The sequence below is a fragment of the Lacerta agilis genome, chromosome 8, assembly GCF_009819535.1.
Source record: "Lacerta agilis isolate rLacAgi1 chromosome 8, rLacAgi1.pri, whole genome shotgun sequence".
In the NCBI taxonomy this organism is placed as follows: Eukaryota; Metazoa; Chordata; class Lepidosauria; order Squamata; family Lacertidae; genus Lacerta; species Lacerta agilis.
This window is the reverse complement of record NC_046319.1, coordinates 72,153,052-72,170,526: the sequence shown is the minus strand read 5'-3', so window position 1 is coordinate 72,170,526 and position 17,475 is coordinate 72,153,052. Positions and strand designations below refer to the sequence as shown.

The 17,475-nt window shown below is 47.4% G+C and overlaps 1 protein-coding gene across 2 annotated transcripts; it reads right to left on the bottom strand.

The window, feature by feature from the left end:
• Window positions 1-998: 998 nt before the first annotated feature.
• LOC117051670 (ly6/PLAUR domain-containing protein 3-like) lies at window positions 999-14,051 on the bottom strand. Of its 2 annotated transcripts, XM_033158247.1 has the most exons (6): window positions 13,776-14,050; window positions 4,746-4,877; window positions 4,094-4,264; window positions 3,077-3,217; window positions 1,954-2,303; window positions 999-1,911 (listed from the first exon to the last, which is right to left on the bottom strand). In XM_033158247.1, the coding sequence occupies exons 1-6, from the start codon at window positions 13,837-13,839 to the stop codon at window positions 1,756-1,758; spliced, it is 1,014 nt and encodes a 337-aa protein (XP_033014138.1). In that variant the 5' UTR covers window positions 13,840-14,050; the 3' UTR covers window positions 999-1,755. The 2 variants fall into 2 exon arrangements, with proteins under 2 accessions (XP_033014138.1, XP_033014137.1); XM_033158246.1 differs by having other exon boundaries at window positions 999-2,303; window positions 13,776-14,051.
• Window positions 14,052-17,475: the final 3,424 nt, after the last annotated feature.

Here is a 17,475-nt window from a genome sequence, read left to right as displayed (position 1 = left end):
ATAATAATAATAATAATAATAATAGTTAAATTGCTGGGTCCCATATCAACAGCTCATTCTTTTTCATAGCATTGTGTTGTTGTTAACCCAAAACATATTTTTATGACCTCTGTCAAATGCTAAAAAGATCAAATACTGGGAGGGAAAGGAAATAGCAACAGTGGCTCTTTGATCTAAATTATTACTGCTACTATGAAAGATTTCCATAGCATCTAGCTGAACATAAAAAGAGCCCTGCAGGATCAGGCTAAAGGTCCATCTGCTCCAGCACCCTATTCTCACAGCGGCCAACACTGGTGGTAGAACGTTACCTTACCCTCCATGAAGTTGTCCAATTCTCTTTTGAAGCCATCCAAGTTGGTGGCCTTCACTAGAGATAGGGAGAACATATGCATGAGAGTGAATGGGGATGCACTGTTACTCAGCAATGCACAGAATTGGGAGAGGAAGGAAGCAGTCACTCTGGCTGGTTCCTAGCCCAACTGATGCTCAAATGCTAAAAGCTGGAAGAGTTCAGAATGGTTTAGGGCTGGACAATATCTGGTATTCAACATCGCAATATATCACCAGGTAGACATTGCGATATACGGATACAGTCATACCTCGGGTTGCAAATATGATCTGTGCGGGAGGCACATTCACAACCCACAGCGCCACGTTTGTGCATGCGCGTGATGCGATTTGGCGCTTCTGCGCATGTGTGTGATGTCACTTTGCGCTTCTGCGCATGCACGAAGGCTGAAACCCAGAAGTAACCTGTTCCGGTACTTCCAGGTTCGGCACGGAGCGCAACCCAAAAACGTGAGACCCACAGCGTTCGCAACCTGAGGTGTATATCCCAATGTCTGAAATAAGAATTAGAGGCATTGGCTGGCTTCACAGTTTTTCCCCTATTGTGATTTTTGCATAGCACACCCACCCAACATATATTTGCAATATATTGCCAGATCAAAAAGTATGAAGCCAATAACATAATATGGACTTCAAGCTCATCTTAGACGATATATTGATATATCGCCCAGCTCTAATATATAGACCTTCATATCACATTCTGGAAAAGGCAAATTATCTTCATGGATTCCAAGGAAATCTGGCAGTCCATCAGACTATCTTGCCTTAAGACTTGCATTTGTCTGGCCACTGGAGGCCAGCTTAGCAGTCCTCTGTCAGTCACCGAAGCCCCCAAAGCCCACATGAGATAATACAGCCCTCTGAAAACAATCTGATACTGTAGACTGATACAGGTGGAGCATAGGAGAGAGCAGAGCCCCTCGACCATGAGAGAAAACTTATTTGGTGAGCTAAAGAATGACTCAAGGTAAACACCACCGAGAAATGGCTGCCATTGTATTGGCACCAAGCACAATGTCATGAGTCCATGAAAAGGCTCGCACACAGAACTGACTTTGGATACACATTAAGCATAACACAGAAGAACTTTGCCTTGTAAAATGGCTGCAAGTTCCAGCTACCCCTTGTCATGTGCTACAAGGTGTCTGCCATGAAAGCAAGGTTTTAAAAAAATGAAGAAGAGGAAGTGTGCAAATAAGGGCCTGCTTCCAATAAGCAAAGTGTGTTATGCAAGAGCATTTACCATGTGAACTGCAAAACTGGTGGTTTCAAAGCATGTGTAGGCAGAAGCCTAATTCGAGTGGGGGAAGTTGTATGAAAAGACAAGGGCCAAATGTGTTTGGGCAGGACTGAAACAGCAAGAGGGAAAGGAAGGAGGTTGAACACCATCTCTTCTCCTTTCATTCAAAGGAGCAACCCAGCCAGCAACAAGGACAGCAAGACTGACCCCCCCAAGCCTGCAGCATCCCCCTTTGTAGGATGCTGGCTCTGACGCCCTTCAACTTTCACAGCAGTGTCTCTGTTCCCATCTCTCACTGGGCTCTCACTGTGGTCATGGTCGTGGTCGTGGTCGTGGTCATGGTCGTGGTCGTGGTCGTGGTCATGGTCGTGGTCATGGTCGTCATGACTACTTGAAGGTGGACTCACAGCAACGGAACGGATTGGCTTGCTGACCGTGGAAGGGGCTGGCGCACTGTTGCGAGTGCGTGCGGAAGTTGTGGCGGTGGTGGTGGCAGTGGTGGCAGCCACAGTGGCATTAGTACCTTGCCCGGGCATGACTGCAAGTCGTGGGATCTTGGGAGCGAAGTAAGTTTTGTTGGAGAGGTCGACGTTGCAGAGGCTTCCAGAGCAACAGGAACCCATGACGGTGATAGCTGGGCTACCTTTCATGACCTTGGTGCAGTCCTCATCTTGGACACAGCCCTTGAGGGGCCTGGTCAGTGAGAAGTTGCCTGGAAAAGATCGCTATGTTACTATGTTATTCATTTTTGTGTGTGGGGGGGGGGTTAATATTGTAAACCGCCCTGTTTTCCTCAGATGATGGGCGGCATAGAACTTCAATAAATAAATAAAAATAATGGCAGCGTGAAGAGGGGTAACTGATCTCTTTTGCACATGCTTGATTCAGCCCAAATCCATCCAGTCAATATCCAGTGTCAAACACACCATGAGGTCTGACCTTCTTACTCCAGTGTTTTTCTCTCACCCCCCAAAACAAGAGGCACCAGTAAAGTCCTCCCTTGCTCTGGTTAAACCAGCAAAATCAACAAGATTGCTTACAGGTAAGAAACTCCAGCACTTGAGAGTTTTATGGAACCCCTCTTACAGAAGCTCCCAGGCGACTGGATGCATTTCATCCCTTTTTTTACTCATTTCAGATCGGAATAATGCACCCACTCCTTCCAGTGTGGCTAGATATTGTACCGCTGCATGTAAAACTTGCCAGGGACTAATTCTAGCAAAGTCATAATTTTGCTTTTGATGCCCAGTGTTGTATTGCATGATGCAGTTCCTAGTAATTGTATTGTTATGGTCCCCTGCTTTGTTTCGTTTGGTACTATTTTTATAGTTTCATTTTTGAATACTGCTGGTCCTTGACTGTCACAAAGAGATTGATTGATCGAACCTTCAGCATCTGACCTGCCAGATTTCACCAGGCCCATGCAAATGTACAAAGGAGCCAGATTCAATGATGGATGGATTAGATCCCCGACGGAGCCCTTACCTGCTTTCATTGTGACATTTCCATGGAAACAGCCCCGGAAAGAGTCATAGCATTTGACTGTGGTAGAGTTGTCCAGTGAACACTCATTGCCGTAACAGCTGTAACATTCCACGCCATTCGCAACCCTGGCACTCTCGTTACCTAGAAGCAACGAAGGATGCAGATATATATAAAAAGCAACAGGCACTAGCATAGATGAAACACCAGGCTGCACACTGTAAATCAAGCTTTGCTAACCTGGGACTACAACTCCCATCTGCTCCAGCCAGAATACTTAGGCGCTCGCCTAACTATTCCAGCAATTGTATCCTTGCTGGATCCAGGAATCAGGAATCAGGCATGCAGCTTAACCCCCAGCGTCTTAGCTAGCCGCTCAGGTGCCCAGAGTGTCGCGTGTGCCCTCCGCCCAGTGGCGGGGCAAGCCACCCATTGGGCGGGGCAAGCTGGGGCAGGGTGTGCTGCATCGAGCCTCACCGCTGCCCTCCCCCCCAGCTGCAGGGTGGCTGAGGGAGAGGCGGCAGGCGGATGCAAGCCCCATGCTGCTGTTTTGGGCAGCGTGAAGCCTGCAGGTGCCCGAGCCACCGCATCACTCCCAGGAGAGACATGTGGCTCAGGCATGCTGCAGGCCCCACAGTAAGTGCTGCCCCCTGTGGTGCGGCACCCAGTGTCCCCACCCCCACCCCCTAGCTATGCCTTTGCTCTTGATTGATTCCAGCAATATAGTTTGTTTTTCTGTTAGGCATTCATTTTGGGCTGACTGCTTCTCTGAATTAACCTGACAGTTAAAAATGCCACAGACTCACATAGACCCTAGTAATTTTGTCACCCCCTCAGTGATTACACCCAGGGCGGTCCACACCCACCAAACCCCCTTCCTACACCACTGCCTAACCTCCCCTCCCCAAACTCACAACAGTATTCTGACTCAACTCCTTGTCCCAACAGGATGAGAAGGTATAAGCTCCATTTCTCATGCAAAGGAGGACCTTCATTCCTACACGAGGCTCAGATTCTCACCGATGGGTTCCAGTTCCAGGTTTTTGATATCCAGTTTGGTGTTGCAGTGGCTGCTGTTGCACTGGTGCAGCTGAGAGAAGGCCAGGATGCCGTGCACATCTACCGCTTTGTCATTGGTACCTGGCATGCCCAATCCGCAGCCTTTTTCGCCAACCGAGAACTTCCCATGGCCTGCAAACGGGACAAGCAGAGGTTACACAGGGAGACAACAAAGAGGCACTTCCCAAAGGCTGATCTACTCAGAGGACTAAACTGCACATTTCAAGGGAGCAAAAGGCAGGACTCTGCAACCTTGGGTGTCCAGCTGAACCAATGACTCAATTCTGAGCCCGTAATTAGTAGTTCAGATTTCACTCCAACAGCTTCTCCCTGGAAGGTATGAAATAGCTTGGTTCCTTTGAGCATGTACAGACTGCCTTTGCCTCACCATGGAGCAATTACAACCAGCACCTCCTGTCCAACTTGGAACAAAGGAAAGGGATTGGAGTGTAGAACTTTTTTCTGACGCTTCTCCTTTTGTGGAAGATAGAGATATCATCCTTGACCAGCTCCATGCTGTTGGGGTTGATGGGATCTGGAGTCCAACAGCAGGAAGGTCACAAATTTCCCTGACCCTGGTTTAGAGACTGAAGATGGTGGTCTGCCTACTCACTCCATTCCACAGCTGCCACCGTTTCCACGCAGACGTGGGTAGATGCTGGGCACTCCACTTTCTTCATATTCTCTGCATTGCATCCACCATCGCCCAAGTCGACGCAGCTGTGGCACTCCAGTGCCAGGGCATCTGTAAAGGAGAGGGCAGGGAGGGGGAAGATGCACAAAGAAAAAAGTAGATTTATGATTCTCCTGCAGCAGAACTTGTATGTCTCTTAGACTGAGAGGATTAGCAAGCAAAAAAAAAAAAAAAGGTGTCATTTGATTTTATCAGTGGAAAAGAAGATTGGACCATGTCATGGTAGGCTCATTGAGTCCAGTGTCCTGTTTTCACAGTGGCCAACCACATGCAGGACCCAAGAAGCACAGCACTCTCCCCCCTCCTGTGGTTTCTAGCAAGTCGTATTCAGAGGCATTACTGGCTCCAACAACAACAACAAAAACAACAACTGATATCAAGCATTTCTGAAGAAATGATGTTTGATGAGAGATGGTTGTGAGATAACATAGCAAAAAGCACAAAATGATCCCTCCTTTGGTATCGGTTTCCCACACTACAAAAACATGTTTTATAATTTGCAGAATGACTGGTTTTAAAAGAGCAGGACCCTTTATGCTGACATCTGACAACTTTCATATGTTCTGCCGAAAGACAATTGGCAAGAAACCCTGAAACAGATCAAATATATGGCTAGCTATAAAACCCAAGTACTCCCAAAATCTGCTCTTGGGATATCATGTCAGTTGTAAGACATACTTTAGGAGGACGTACTATGTACTTTAGCAATATTATTTATTAGTTGTGTAATAAAGAAGTGAGGAAAGTACAGCTCCATGTGTATAATTAATCAATCTGTTCCTGTTTTAATACCAGAGAAGAATTGGACACTGATACAAATGATTGAAGGAACATATGGAGCAGAGCTTTTAAGATCTGATACGAAGCATTCGGTGGTGGTGGTGGGGGGAGCATGCAGCACAGTCCTCTGTGCAACTCTGCCATCTTAGAACATGTACACATGGTGGAACATGACTTCATTGTTGCTGTTACTGGGTCGCAATGTGTCCAAAAGGCACCAGCCTGAACCTTTCTCCCTGACGCCCGTTTTCTGTGTGCTGGAAGATTCGATTTCAAACTTGCAAACCTCAGCATACTACACTGCCCTCTGCAGTCTGAAGTGATACAGGGCAGGGAACATCTTACCACTTTAAGGAACAAATAAACTAGCTCGTGTCTCTCCCAGCAGGCAAATTCCTGTGACAGTAATAGGAAGGCCACCCCAAACAGGGCCAAAGGGGACTGACAATAATCTTAATGGATTTTTATTTTATCATAGAGACACTCATCCAGCAAGTTTTGCAGATGGTTTTAAATATCTTATTCTCTGAGCAGGGGCATCTTACCCATAGAAGCTAGTGGCGCGGGGAGCCGGGGAGCCAAGTTCTGGAGGGCACCAGGGAAGAGGCGGAGGCTGGATGCGGTGCCTCCCGGCATCAGCTCACCACCCCTGCCCACCTCCGCCATGCCGCGCCGAAGTAGCGCCGCACCTGGAGCCTTTGTCTGTCGTGGCTACTGCAGTATGAAACGGACAGCTGAGCTGGGAGGCGCCGCCTCCACCTCTTCCCCACCAGAGGAGCCACCCTCCAGCCACTGCCCGCCTCCTCCAGCCCTGCCGGCAGCGCCATCCTCCCTAAAAAAAGGTGGATGACAACTCTGGGAAATGGGGGGTGGGTGGAGGGAGCTTTGCACCACGGTGCCGGATATGCTTAAGAAGGCCTTGTCTCTGAGAGAGTATTTTGTTTGATTGGCGAGGGTTTTGACAACCTGTGCTGCTTTTGTTCTTTTTATATCTTGGAAGGTGCAATCCAATACTCCAGGCATGAGGAACCTGTGGCCTTCCAGATGTTGCTGGACTACAGCTGCCACCATCCCTGATCAGTGGCCATGCTGGCTGGGGCTGATGGGAGTTGGCGTCCAGCAACACTCCCTATATTCCCTGCTATACCCACTGGCCCAGGGGTAAGACCCATTGTACTCAGTGGGATTTACCTTTGAGCAGACATGTAGCCCTTGTAATTGTTTTGCTTTGCTTCACCTCATGTGAGGAACACCAGCAACAACTTGATTTCTGTAGCACCGTGCATCACAGGGAAGGCCAGGGCAGTGATAAACATGCACGGATGTGGTAAAGAGGCAGCATAACAAATTGTACTCATTCTTTTATTTATTCTGTGATTTCTTCTCAAAGTTCTCATGAGCTGCCTCTGGAAACTGGGTTTATTGGCTCTGATAATAAACAGAGATTGGGAATTATTTTCTGCATAACAGCTCTGTTTGTTTACCAAGCTGCAACCATGTTGAGAATTCTGCTAGAGGATTCACTGATACTGCTAGCTCAGGAGTAGCCAAATGTCATAGTCCATAGTTTTGGACTATGATTCCCACCATCCCTGCTCAATGAGTTGGCCGGCTGGGGCTGATGGGAACTGGGACATTGGGAGGGCCCTAGGTCAGCTTGCCCTGCCCTAAGCCTTTCCGCGGAACAACAGTTCCCAGAATTCCCTGGGAAAGGCAAATGGCTGATAAATAAACCAAGCCTGTGCTGTAGTTCGTGCCCTGTGTGGACTTTCCTTTTCTCTCCCCCACCCTCTCTCTGGACAGGGCGCTACCACCAGGCAAGGAGTGTGCAGCTGAGCAAGTGCAGATTTCAGTTCCACGTCATGGGTGGCGCCAGCAGCCTGCCAGGTCAGGCACATGCTCAGGCCCGCAAAAGTGTGTCACTGTGCTGCTTTTGTGTGCATACTTCCTCAACCTAAAATCGGAGGAGGGTTTTTTTTTTAAGTGTGATTTTACTTTATGCCTCATATTGTCCTGTGCTTTTGCCCCTTTGTCAGTCTTGGTTCCACCTGTTCCTGCCTACCCTGCAATCACCACCTGCAAATTGATCCTGCCTGCATTGCAGTCATCTTCCCTATCCACACCCTTCTTCCAGCTCCTTCTTCCTTGTCTTTCCTCCATCCCTCTTCCTGCAGGGCCATGTCTGCTCCGGTTCTGAGAAAACCCCACCCTAGGGTGGGGCTAATATTAATGGAGACGCTCCCAGCTGTGTAAGATCACCCCAGGGCCTGCCTGGATAGCTTTCAGTCACAAGCTCCATTGTACTCTCTGTTCTCCCCATGTCATCCATGACTGCTCCTCCAAAACTCCAGGCCTTCTGGAAGGATATGAAATATGCAGACCTTCCAAGTATCCCCATTTTCCAGGGACAATCTGGGATTTATAGAAGCCATCCCGGTTTCTAATTTGATCCCAGAATGTCCCGCTTTTCCTTAGGACATCCCTATTTTTATCAGAAAAATGTTGCAGGGTATGGAGTTATGCATCCCCTGAGCCAAGGAGATACAGCCTTTAGAAGACATCTGAAGGCAGCACTATATTGTGTGTGTCAGTTATTTTTTTCTTTAAAAAAAATGTTTAGGGGTACTCTCATTTTCCTACTCATATTGAAATACTGCCCCTCAATAAGGCCAGACTTAGAGTCACAAAATGTTTAGGGGTATGTGTCCCCTTGCGTTCCCCCCTCCAAAAAAGCACCACACACACACACACACACTGTATATATATTCTGTTTTCATATATGTTGGAAGCCTCCCAGAGTAGCTGGGGCAACCCAGTTTGATGGGTGAAATATAATAAAAATAAAAATAAAAATAGAATTGGATGTTCCTATTTTCATAGGAGAAATGTTGGAGGGTATGAATATGGGTAGCTTGTCTTTGAAGGGGCACATTCTCAAACTGACAGCTCCACCCAATTGCACCTATCTCCTCAGGCAACACTACTCACTGGCTGTGGCTTTGAATCCTTTGCTTGCCTGGATGGAGGACAAAGAGGCATGTGTTGAGAGTGTCCACAGAAACTGGTCCACTGCCCAAAGGTTAAATTATCATTTGTTGCTCTGCCCACTTCTGCTTCTTGCCCCGCCCATCTTGGCAAGTGGCTAGAAGGTTGCCAGGGAGGGAATGTGGTTGTTGGGTTGGGGAAAATCCCCCAGCTTCTGGTTTACTGGGCAGCTGGGTGTGTGTTGCAAAGCATAATACCAGTGAGACGTGAATAATCCAACACTGTAATTCTCCCAGAGGCAAATTAAGCCCTGAGAGCAAAACCCCCTGTTTTTTTCTCTCTCTGAAAGCCAGGCTAAACATGCAGCTTTCCAGTTTTGTGCGACACCTTTTTTGCGGGGGGGGGGGGGGTGAACAGGAAGAAGAAGAAGAGGAGGGGGGAGGGGGAGGAAGAGTGGGTTAAGCAACTCCTCCCCTACCTGCTTCTCTGTGTAAAAACTCCCCCCCCCCCAGCAAGTTTGGTTTACAACAAACAATATCAGCCATCAGTCAAATGATATTGAAACCTTAGCAAAAAAAATTTTTTTTAAAAAAAATTGAATGAGAAGAAACGAGAAGAAACAGTTAGCATCAGTAAACCACAACCCCCTGTCAATAAAGCCTCAAATTGCAACATCAATCTTTCTGCTCATTAAATGCCCAGTCAAATAAAACTCTTAGACTGGCGCCTGAAACTCATCAGATTAGACACCAGGTGAGAAGCCCCCGGGGAGAGCATCCTACACATGCAGACACGTTTCTTTGTAATGGATAGTGAAGAGCCAGTGCAGAGAAATGGTTAGACTGAGTGTTGTGCTGGGGCTTCAGAGAACAGAGTTCCAATCCCCACTCAGCCATGAAGCTCACAGGGTGACCTTGAGCCAATCACTTCCTCCCAGCCTAGCCTACCCCACAGGGTTGTTGTGGGGAGAAAACTGTATGCTACCTGGAGCTCCTTGGTGGGGTATAAATGCAACAAATAAATACATGTTTGGCCCCATTTAATGCCAGTGAGATTGGGCAGCTGCTGAGAACCCACTTTGCAGCAGGAAGGCCACCGGCAAAATGCCTCTGGACTCCCTCCTTCTCCTCCTCACCATAGTGACCTACTTTGTCACCTGCCTCTCACTCTGGCCCAGAAGTCAAGAGCAAGCAAGGGGCGAGGAGGAAGGGACGCAGTTGCCACTGCCTGGCGGCTCGTTGGCTCGACCTGGCAGGCAAACAGTTGGCAGCAATGAGGAGGTAGAGAAGCCACAGCAGCTTGGAACAGTGAGTGGGTAGACATGCAACCTCAGTTTGGCCCATTGAAGGTTCCTTTTACAAGCCCACCCCTGGGGGGGGGGAAATAAACCCTGGAACTGTCCATAAAAATGCTGCTTTTATTTTTTTTATTTAAAAAGAATCTATTCAAACAGGCCACAGGCCTAATTATCGACTTCCTTCTTGACCTTGGCTTTTTCTCTTTGACATTTAAACAGAAGAGGACAGGCCATGAGTGGCCTAAGCTGAAAGTTGTCCTCAGCTGTCTCTCTGTGTGTGGCACTCAATACAAATGGCCAAGCTGTAACTTATTGAGGGGCAGGGCTGGTCCTTTCATGAGGCAAGCTGCAACAGTTGCCTCAGGTGGCAAGTATGTGAACTGGCAACCACCACCCCCGGGACCTCCCATTTGCTTGCATCATTGACTTCTGGGCACTGGTGCCCCTGGCCTCCGCCAGTGTCTGCGCTGCCACTGTGTCCCCCCCCCCCATGGTCGCTATATAAACACTCTATAAACATAGGGAGGGAAAAGCTTCAATTACCATGTAAACGTGGGGGCACAAAATGTCTCCCAGCCACCTTGCCCAGAATGCCTCACACTGTGTGGAAGGACCCCCATGGCCCTTCTTGAAGCAAGACAAGGAGGGAGGGAAGAACCAGCATTGGAAGAACCAGCACTGGTTCTTTTGTGATGGCAAAAGCAGGGAAGGGATCAGGAGAGGAGAGGAAAAAGGAAGGGAATAGGGCAGAGACAGAGGTAGTGCAGTGCCTTGCACTGGCCCTGTTGAGGAGAGCCTAACTTAGCCATGTTGGGAGCTGTAGCTTCTGCTGTCTGCCCATGAGGTGAGGAGAATCTTGGCAGGCTCTTGCTCCTCTAGATGTTTTGTGGTAAAATTCTCCTCACACATGGATGGACACTACAGAGCCCAATAAGCTCACATATTTCCTCCCTTACATTTGTATCCTGCTTTTCTTCCATCATGGGACCCAAAGTGGCAGACATGTTTCTGAGGCAGACTCCCATCCAGGCCCTGACCAGAGCCAGACCGGCATAGTTTCAGCAAGGTGGTGGCCTTAGGTGCCTTCAGACTGTACACTGGAACAAGTCTGCGCTTGTTCGGTGGCTTCCTGCTTTCACCACACCTTGGCATTCCCAAAGATGTGATGAGGACAAAATGAAACCTTTGGATGGATTCATAACCAGCCCCGATGGGCCTTTGTGATGGGTCGGGAAAAGAAATCTAAGCCGATCGTCTCCGTATTGTGCCCTCGGTCAGGGCTGTTTAATTACCAGCCTTACGTTCCACCCTTCCTTTAAGAAGCTCATGGTGACAGACATGAAGCAATCCTCCCAGTTTATCCTCACAGCAACCCTGTGAGGTAGGTTAGGCAGAGAAATTGTGATAAGGCAAGGAACTTGTGCATGTTGTTGGACTCTAGCTCCCATCATCCCTGACGATGGCCTGAGATTGCAGAGGCTGATGGGAGCTGGGAGTCCCAAAACATTTGAGGGCAAGGGCCTGGTTCCCTGCCCTTGGCCTAATGCCTCACAACAAGCTTAAGAGCTAGGAGAGATCTGAACCCAGGTCTACCAAGTCAAACTTCAGTAGCCACTAACATACCATCCTTCAGTAGTGTAGTGTTAAATGATGAAGTACAACAACCTTATTATTCTCATCAGGTTTTCATGACAACCCCCAAAGGAGAGTAAAAAAAAAAATGGAGCAGAGGAGCTTTATACAGAGTGGGTGGGACCATTGGTCCATATAGCTCAGCATTGTCCACACAGGCTGGCAGCATCCCTCCAGATTTTCTCTCCCAGCCCTACTTGGAGATGTCAGAAATTGAACCCAGGAACCTCCTGCATGCAAAGCAGATGCTCTACCACTAAGCCACAGTCCTTCCCTGATGCAGGTAGCTGTGTTGATCCATGATCCACACACAGCAATGGCACAATGTCCAGTTGATTATTATGCATAGTCTTCCCAGATTAAGACCACATAGGTTTGACTTGTAAAACACCCCCATAGAAAATAAAAGAAATATCTGTTTGAATCTCGTTCTCTTGCTCCTCTGTGCTAATCTGTCACGAACAACTTGAAAGCCTTGTTATCGCCTCATTCACTTGTCCCTAGGTTACGCTGGTACTCAGGTGACAGGTGCCATCGTCAATCCTGCTCTGGAAAAAGCCCCAGATCTGTGCTTCCCTGCATCCCCCGCCATCACTGGAGGCATTATTTTCCTAAACAGGAAATGCCTCGTCTAAGATAAAGCTTTCAGTGTCGCATGTATGCATTATCTAACACAAGGTGTGCTTTATATTTAGATTGCCATGATTACTACATGCTATACTATTATTACTATTAGCTGCCTCCTCTGATTACCAGTTTCTGGAAGCTACTAGAGGGGCGACTGCTCAGTTCCTGCTTGCCAGTTTCTCACAAGTATCTGGGTGGCCACTGAGAGACCAGGATGCTAGACTAGATGGGCCATTGGCTTGATCCCTCAGGCTTCTTCTTAAATTATTGATGCACAGTTTATCAATGAATCAATTGAGTCATATGGTTATTCAGCTGAAATCTGGAGGGTTTCTTTAGTCCTCTGCTAGGATTTAGGCACAGGTAAATAGGCGTATGCGATGTACAAATGCAGGCAATGCACATTCATGTCCCTAAATCGCATCTTCCATAATACAGGCAATAGGATCTTTCACCTTCTCATGCCAGACACTCTGTTATTGATATTTTCAATTTCTCTGCAGCCGAGTTCCTATCTTCCCCCCACAGAGATCATGATGAAACAGATATACCGTATTTTTTTCCACTCCATAGGACGCTCCGGACCATAGGGCGCACCTCGTTTTTAGAGGAGGAAACAAGGGAAAAATATTTTTCTGGTTTTCCTCCTCTAAAACCCATGTTTTTTTTTTGAGAATCAGCTCAAAGTTTTGCAGCTTTTTTGCAAAGGGAAAAGCGCTGCTTTTTTGAGGATCAGTTCAGATTTGTGCAGCTTTTGCAAAGGGGTAAAAGCATTGCTTACAAACCAGTAAGCACCAGTACAAACCAGTACAGACCAGTAAGCACCAGCAGGTAATAGGAAGCAAGAGGAAAGCAAACCAGTACAAACCAGTAAGCACCAGTACAAACCAGTACAGACCAGCAAGTAATAGGAAGCAAGAGGAAAGCGAACCAGTACAAACCAGTAAGCACCAGTACAAACCAGTACAGACCAGTAAGCACCAGTACAAACCAGTACGCACCAGCAAGTAATAGGAAGCAAGAGGAAAGCGAACCAGTACAAACCAGTAAGCACCAGTAGGTAATAGGAAGCAAGAAGAAAGCAAACCAGTAAGCACCAGCAAGTAATAGAAAGCAAGAGGAAAGTAACAGAAAGCCCCAAATGGCTGAAAAACTCAATTTCCCAGGATCCTCAGCCCTCCAAAGGAACTACTGTGCAAGGGGCCTGGGCAGGGCAGGAAGGGAAGTGCTCCCTTATGTCCCTCCCCGATCTTTTGCAATCAGCTGTTGAGCGGGTTCCTTTCAACAGTCTCTTCCCCTCTTGTTAGCCTTTAGCTCTTTCTAAAACAGAAAAAGCAGGATCTGCCTTTTGCCCCTGGGCAAGTTGGCTCCAGGGACCATGCATTCGCTCCATAAGACGCACAGACATTTCCACTTACTTTTTAGGAGGAAAAAAGTGCGTCTTATGGAGCAAAAAATACGGTACTTTCCACAGATCCTACAAGAGAGACCCTACCTGACTTCATCATCCCGGGCACCCCACTCCACAGCATTGCCACTAATCCAGGCCCACCCCAGATTCTATGGGGTTCCATGTTGGCCTGATCCTGTTGCCACAGCCAAGCGGATGAGTCTTCCATCACCCCTACCTTTCATGAAGAATGTCACCGCTACTAGAAAGACGGATGCATGGAGGAGAAAGTGAGTGCCCATTGCTCTGCTTGGTAAGTCCTCCAGGCCTTGTTTCAGATCTTCCCCACCTGTGCTGGGTGCGTCTGGCTGCCGTCAATGTCTGAAAGAGGAAGCTAAGACATTAAATATGAGCAGACAGCTTTGGGCGGGGCGTCTCAGGCTCCCCCATGAGACACACCTCCTCTAAGCTGCGTTGCTCAGTATTTTGATGATGGCCCAAAGCATCTCCACTCCAACCCCCGGCCTCCGCCCTCCTTCCTTCATGTTTCCTCTCCAGCCCAGGGCCCATCACTTCCCTTCCTCAGCATTTTAAGGCCGGTTATTGGGGAGGTGTCTCCATCGGGGAACTTGAAGAGCCAGTTGTGGGATATCTTTTGATGCTGTTAGCCCAGGGCTTCGAGGCAGGGGAAGATAATTGTGGGCAAGTCTGGGCAGCGAGCGGGACCTGGAGAAAGCACCGCTCTTGCAGAGGTTACAGAAGATGCTGTCGTAAGGCTACCCAGATAAGGAGTTCCGTTGTCTCCTTAAAGTGGTGCAGCATTGGGAGAGGGGGGCGGTTGGAAGGCCTGCTTCCATTTGTGGTAGGGGATTCTGACAGGAACATAAGAAGAACCTGCTGAATTAAGCCTATGGCCTGTCTTGCCCAGCATCCTGTTCTCACAGTGGCCAACTTGCAGGCAGGATTCGAGCACAAAAACAAACTCTCCACACTGTGGTTTCCAGAAACTGGTATTCCAGCTACAGCATACCCTCCAACATTTCTCCGATGAAAATAGGGATGTCTTATTTAATGATGATGATGATGATGATATACCCTGCCAATCTGACTAAGTTGCCCCAGCCACTCTGGGTGGCTTCCAACCTATATAAAAAAACATAATAATACATTGAACATTGAAAAAAATACTTCCCTATACAGGGCTGCCTTCAGATGTCTTCTAAAGGTTGTATTACTATTTTATTATTTTATTATTTATGTTCAGTCGTTCAGTCGTGTCCGACTCTTCAGGGTATATTATTTATACCCTGCCCATTTGGCTGGGTTTCCCCAGCCACTCTGAGCAGCTCCCAACAGAATATTAAAAACACAATAAAACATCAGCCATACAAAACTTCCCTAAACAGGGCTGCCTTCAGATGTCTTCTATTTATTTCCTTGACATCTGATGGGAGGGTGTTCCACAGGGTGGGTGTCAGTACTGAGAAGGCCCTCTGCCTGGTTCTCTGCCTAGTTACTTATCTTCTTGGCTTGGGGGTTGTATAACTCCATACCCTCCAACATTTCTCCAATGAAAATAGGGATGTTCCAAGAAAAAGCAGGACATTCTGGGATCAAATCAGAAACTGTGACAGCTTCTGAAAATCCGGGAATCAACTCTCCCCAGCTGCTCCCCTGCTCATTTTGAACTTAAGTGATAAAAAAGGAGGGAGGAAGATAATATTGGAAAGGTATAGTTCTGATTTAGGAACTGCTTTATCTGCAGAAGCTGCCTAGTGGAGCTTTTTGTAGTATAAAGAGAAAAGTTTGTCTCCTGCTAACGCCTGTAAATGAAACAGTTTTTTAGAGGCGCAGCAAAAACCATAGGAAAAATTGGCAACTCCACAATGCAACAGGGTGACTCAGGTGTAGGAGTGGTCCCTTGTTGCTAAGGTGGTCCCTGCTCCACCTCCAGGATTAGTGTGGATGATTCTGCATCATGGAAAGAATGGGGCTGACTGCGTGTGACTCAGCACAGTCAGGGACTGTGATTCAGCACCTAACCTGATTGAGCACCTAACCTGATTCATTGGCCTCCACCTACAACTTTGGAGCATCATGTGACATACCGAACATGCCAGAACACATGCAAACACAGACCATCGCAGCACTCCCCCACATGATTGGCTGAACATATGTGATGCCTGTCAATCTAGTGTGAGAAATTGGATGTGATGGGTGAACTGGGTGGAGAAAATGAAAATGAGAAGATGAATCAGGACTTCTGGCTTACTTTTTGAGCTCTAGAAAAGGGCTGTGTGTGTGTGTGTGTGTGTGTTGTTTTACGGTGGTTTTCACTTTTTACTGCCAAGGCTCTTATGTTTTAACAATGACTCCTAGCCAGGATGGCAATGGTTTGTCTCCATGATTGGCAGCAGCAGGGGCGTCGCAAGGGGGATGCGGGGTGTGTGGTCCGCCCTGGGTGTCATGCCTGGGGTGTGTGTGACCAAATTCCCCTGGGCGGATTGGTGTGGTGGCACTCACATCCCCGCCGGGCGGATTTTCAGGATTGGTGTGTTCGCTGTCGTGAAAATTTGTCTGCTGATTGCGCAAATACAGCCAGCCAGCGATCAGCCTGGCACCCCCTGGCGCTCACATCCCCGGCTGGCTCTCCCTAAAAACAACCATCTCTAAAAAAAAAAAAAAAAAAAAGCTCAACAACTTGGGCAACGTTCCCAAAAATTGCAATGGGGGGCAGTAGTGCTTCTGAATCCTAGTTGCTGGAAACTGCAGGAGCTCTTGCAGTTGGGTCCTGCTTGACGGTTTCCTGCAGGTATCTGGATGACCTCTGTGAGAACAGGAAGCTGGACCTGATTGGCCTTTGTCTTCATCCAGCAGGATCTTCTTATGTTCTCTTGAAGAAGTTTATAAAAATATGTGTTGCGTGGAAAAAGTTGATAGAGACTAGTTTTTATCCCTCTCTTGTAACACCAGAACTTGTGAACCCTCAGTGAAGCTGAATGTTGGAAGATAAAAGACAGATAAAAGAAAGTGCTTCTCCACACAATGCAAAGGAAGCAGTACTGGCTACGTACTTGGGTTGTATCTACACTGATCTGTAAAAATGTTATGAAATATAACATTATATAACTCTCAATGAAGTTTTCCATTGTCAAAGGCTCACTGCTCTACAGCACCACCTGGTGTCACATTTTAATACAGTGGTACCTTGGTTCTCAAACTTAATCTGTTCCGGAAGTCCGTTCCGAAACCAAAGCGTTCCAAAACCAAGGTGCACTTTCCCATAGAAAGTAATGCAAAATGGATTAATCCATGGGTAGGCAAACTAAGACCTGGGGGCCAGATCTATCCCAATCCCCTTCTAAATCCGGCCTGCGGACGGTCTGGGAATCAGTGAGTTTTTACATGAGTAGAATGTGTCCTTTTATTTAAAATGCATCTCTTGGTTATTTGTGGGGCCTGCCTGGTGTTTTTATATGACTAGAATGTGTGCTTTTACTTAAAATGCATCTCTGGGTTATTTGTGGGGCATAGGAATTCATTCATCCCCCCCAAAAAAAATATAGCCCCCCCCCCCACCAGGTCTGAGGGACAGTGGACCAGCCCCCTGCTGAAAAAGTTTTCTGACACCTGGCATTAATCCATTCTAGACTTTTAAAAACAACCCCTAAAACAGCAATTTAACATGAATTTTACTATCTAACGAGACCATTGATCCATAAAATGAAAGCAATAAACAATGTACTGCAGTCACACAATCAATCAATCAATCAGTAGCTGAACTGGGTTACACACTGCCACAAAAACAAAACAAAAAGCGCCGAAAAAACAAAAACGCAAAATAAATAGCAAAAACAGACAGACCTCAGCGTAACACTCAAAACAGAAGTGTGGCCCTCAAAACGGAAGCGTAACACTCAAAATGGAGCATGTTTGGC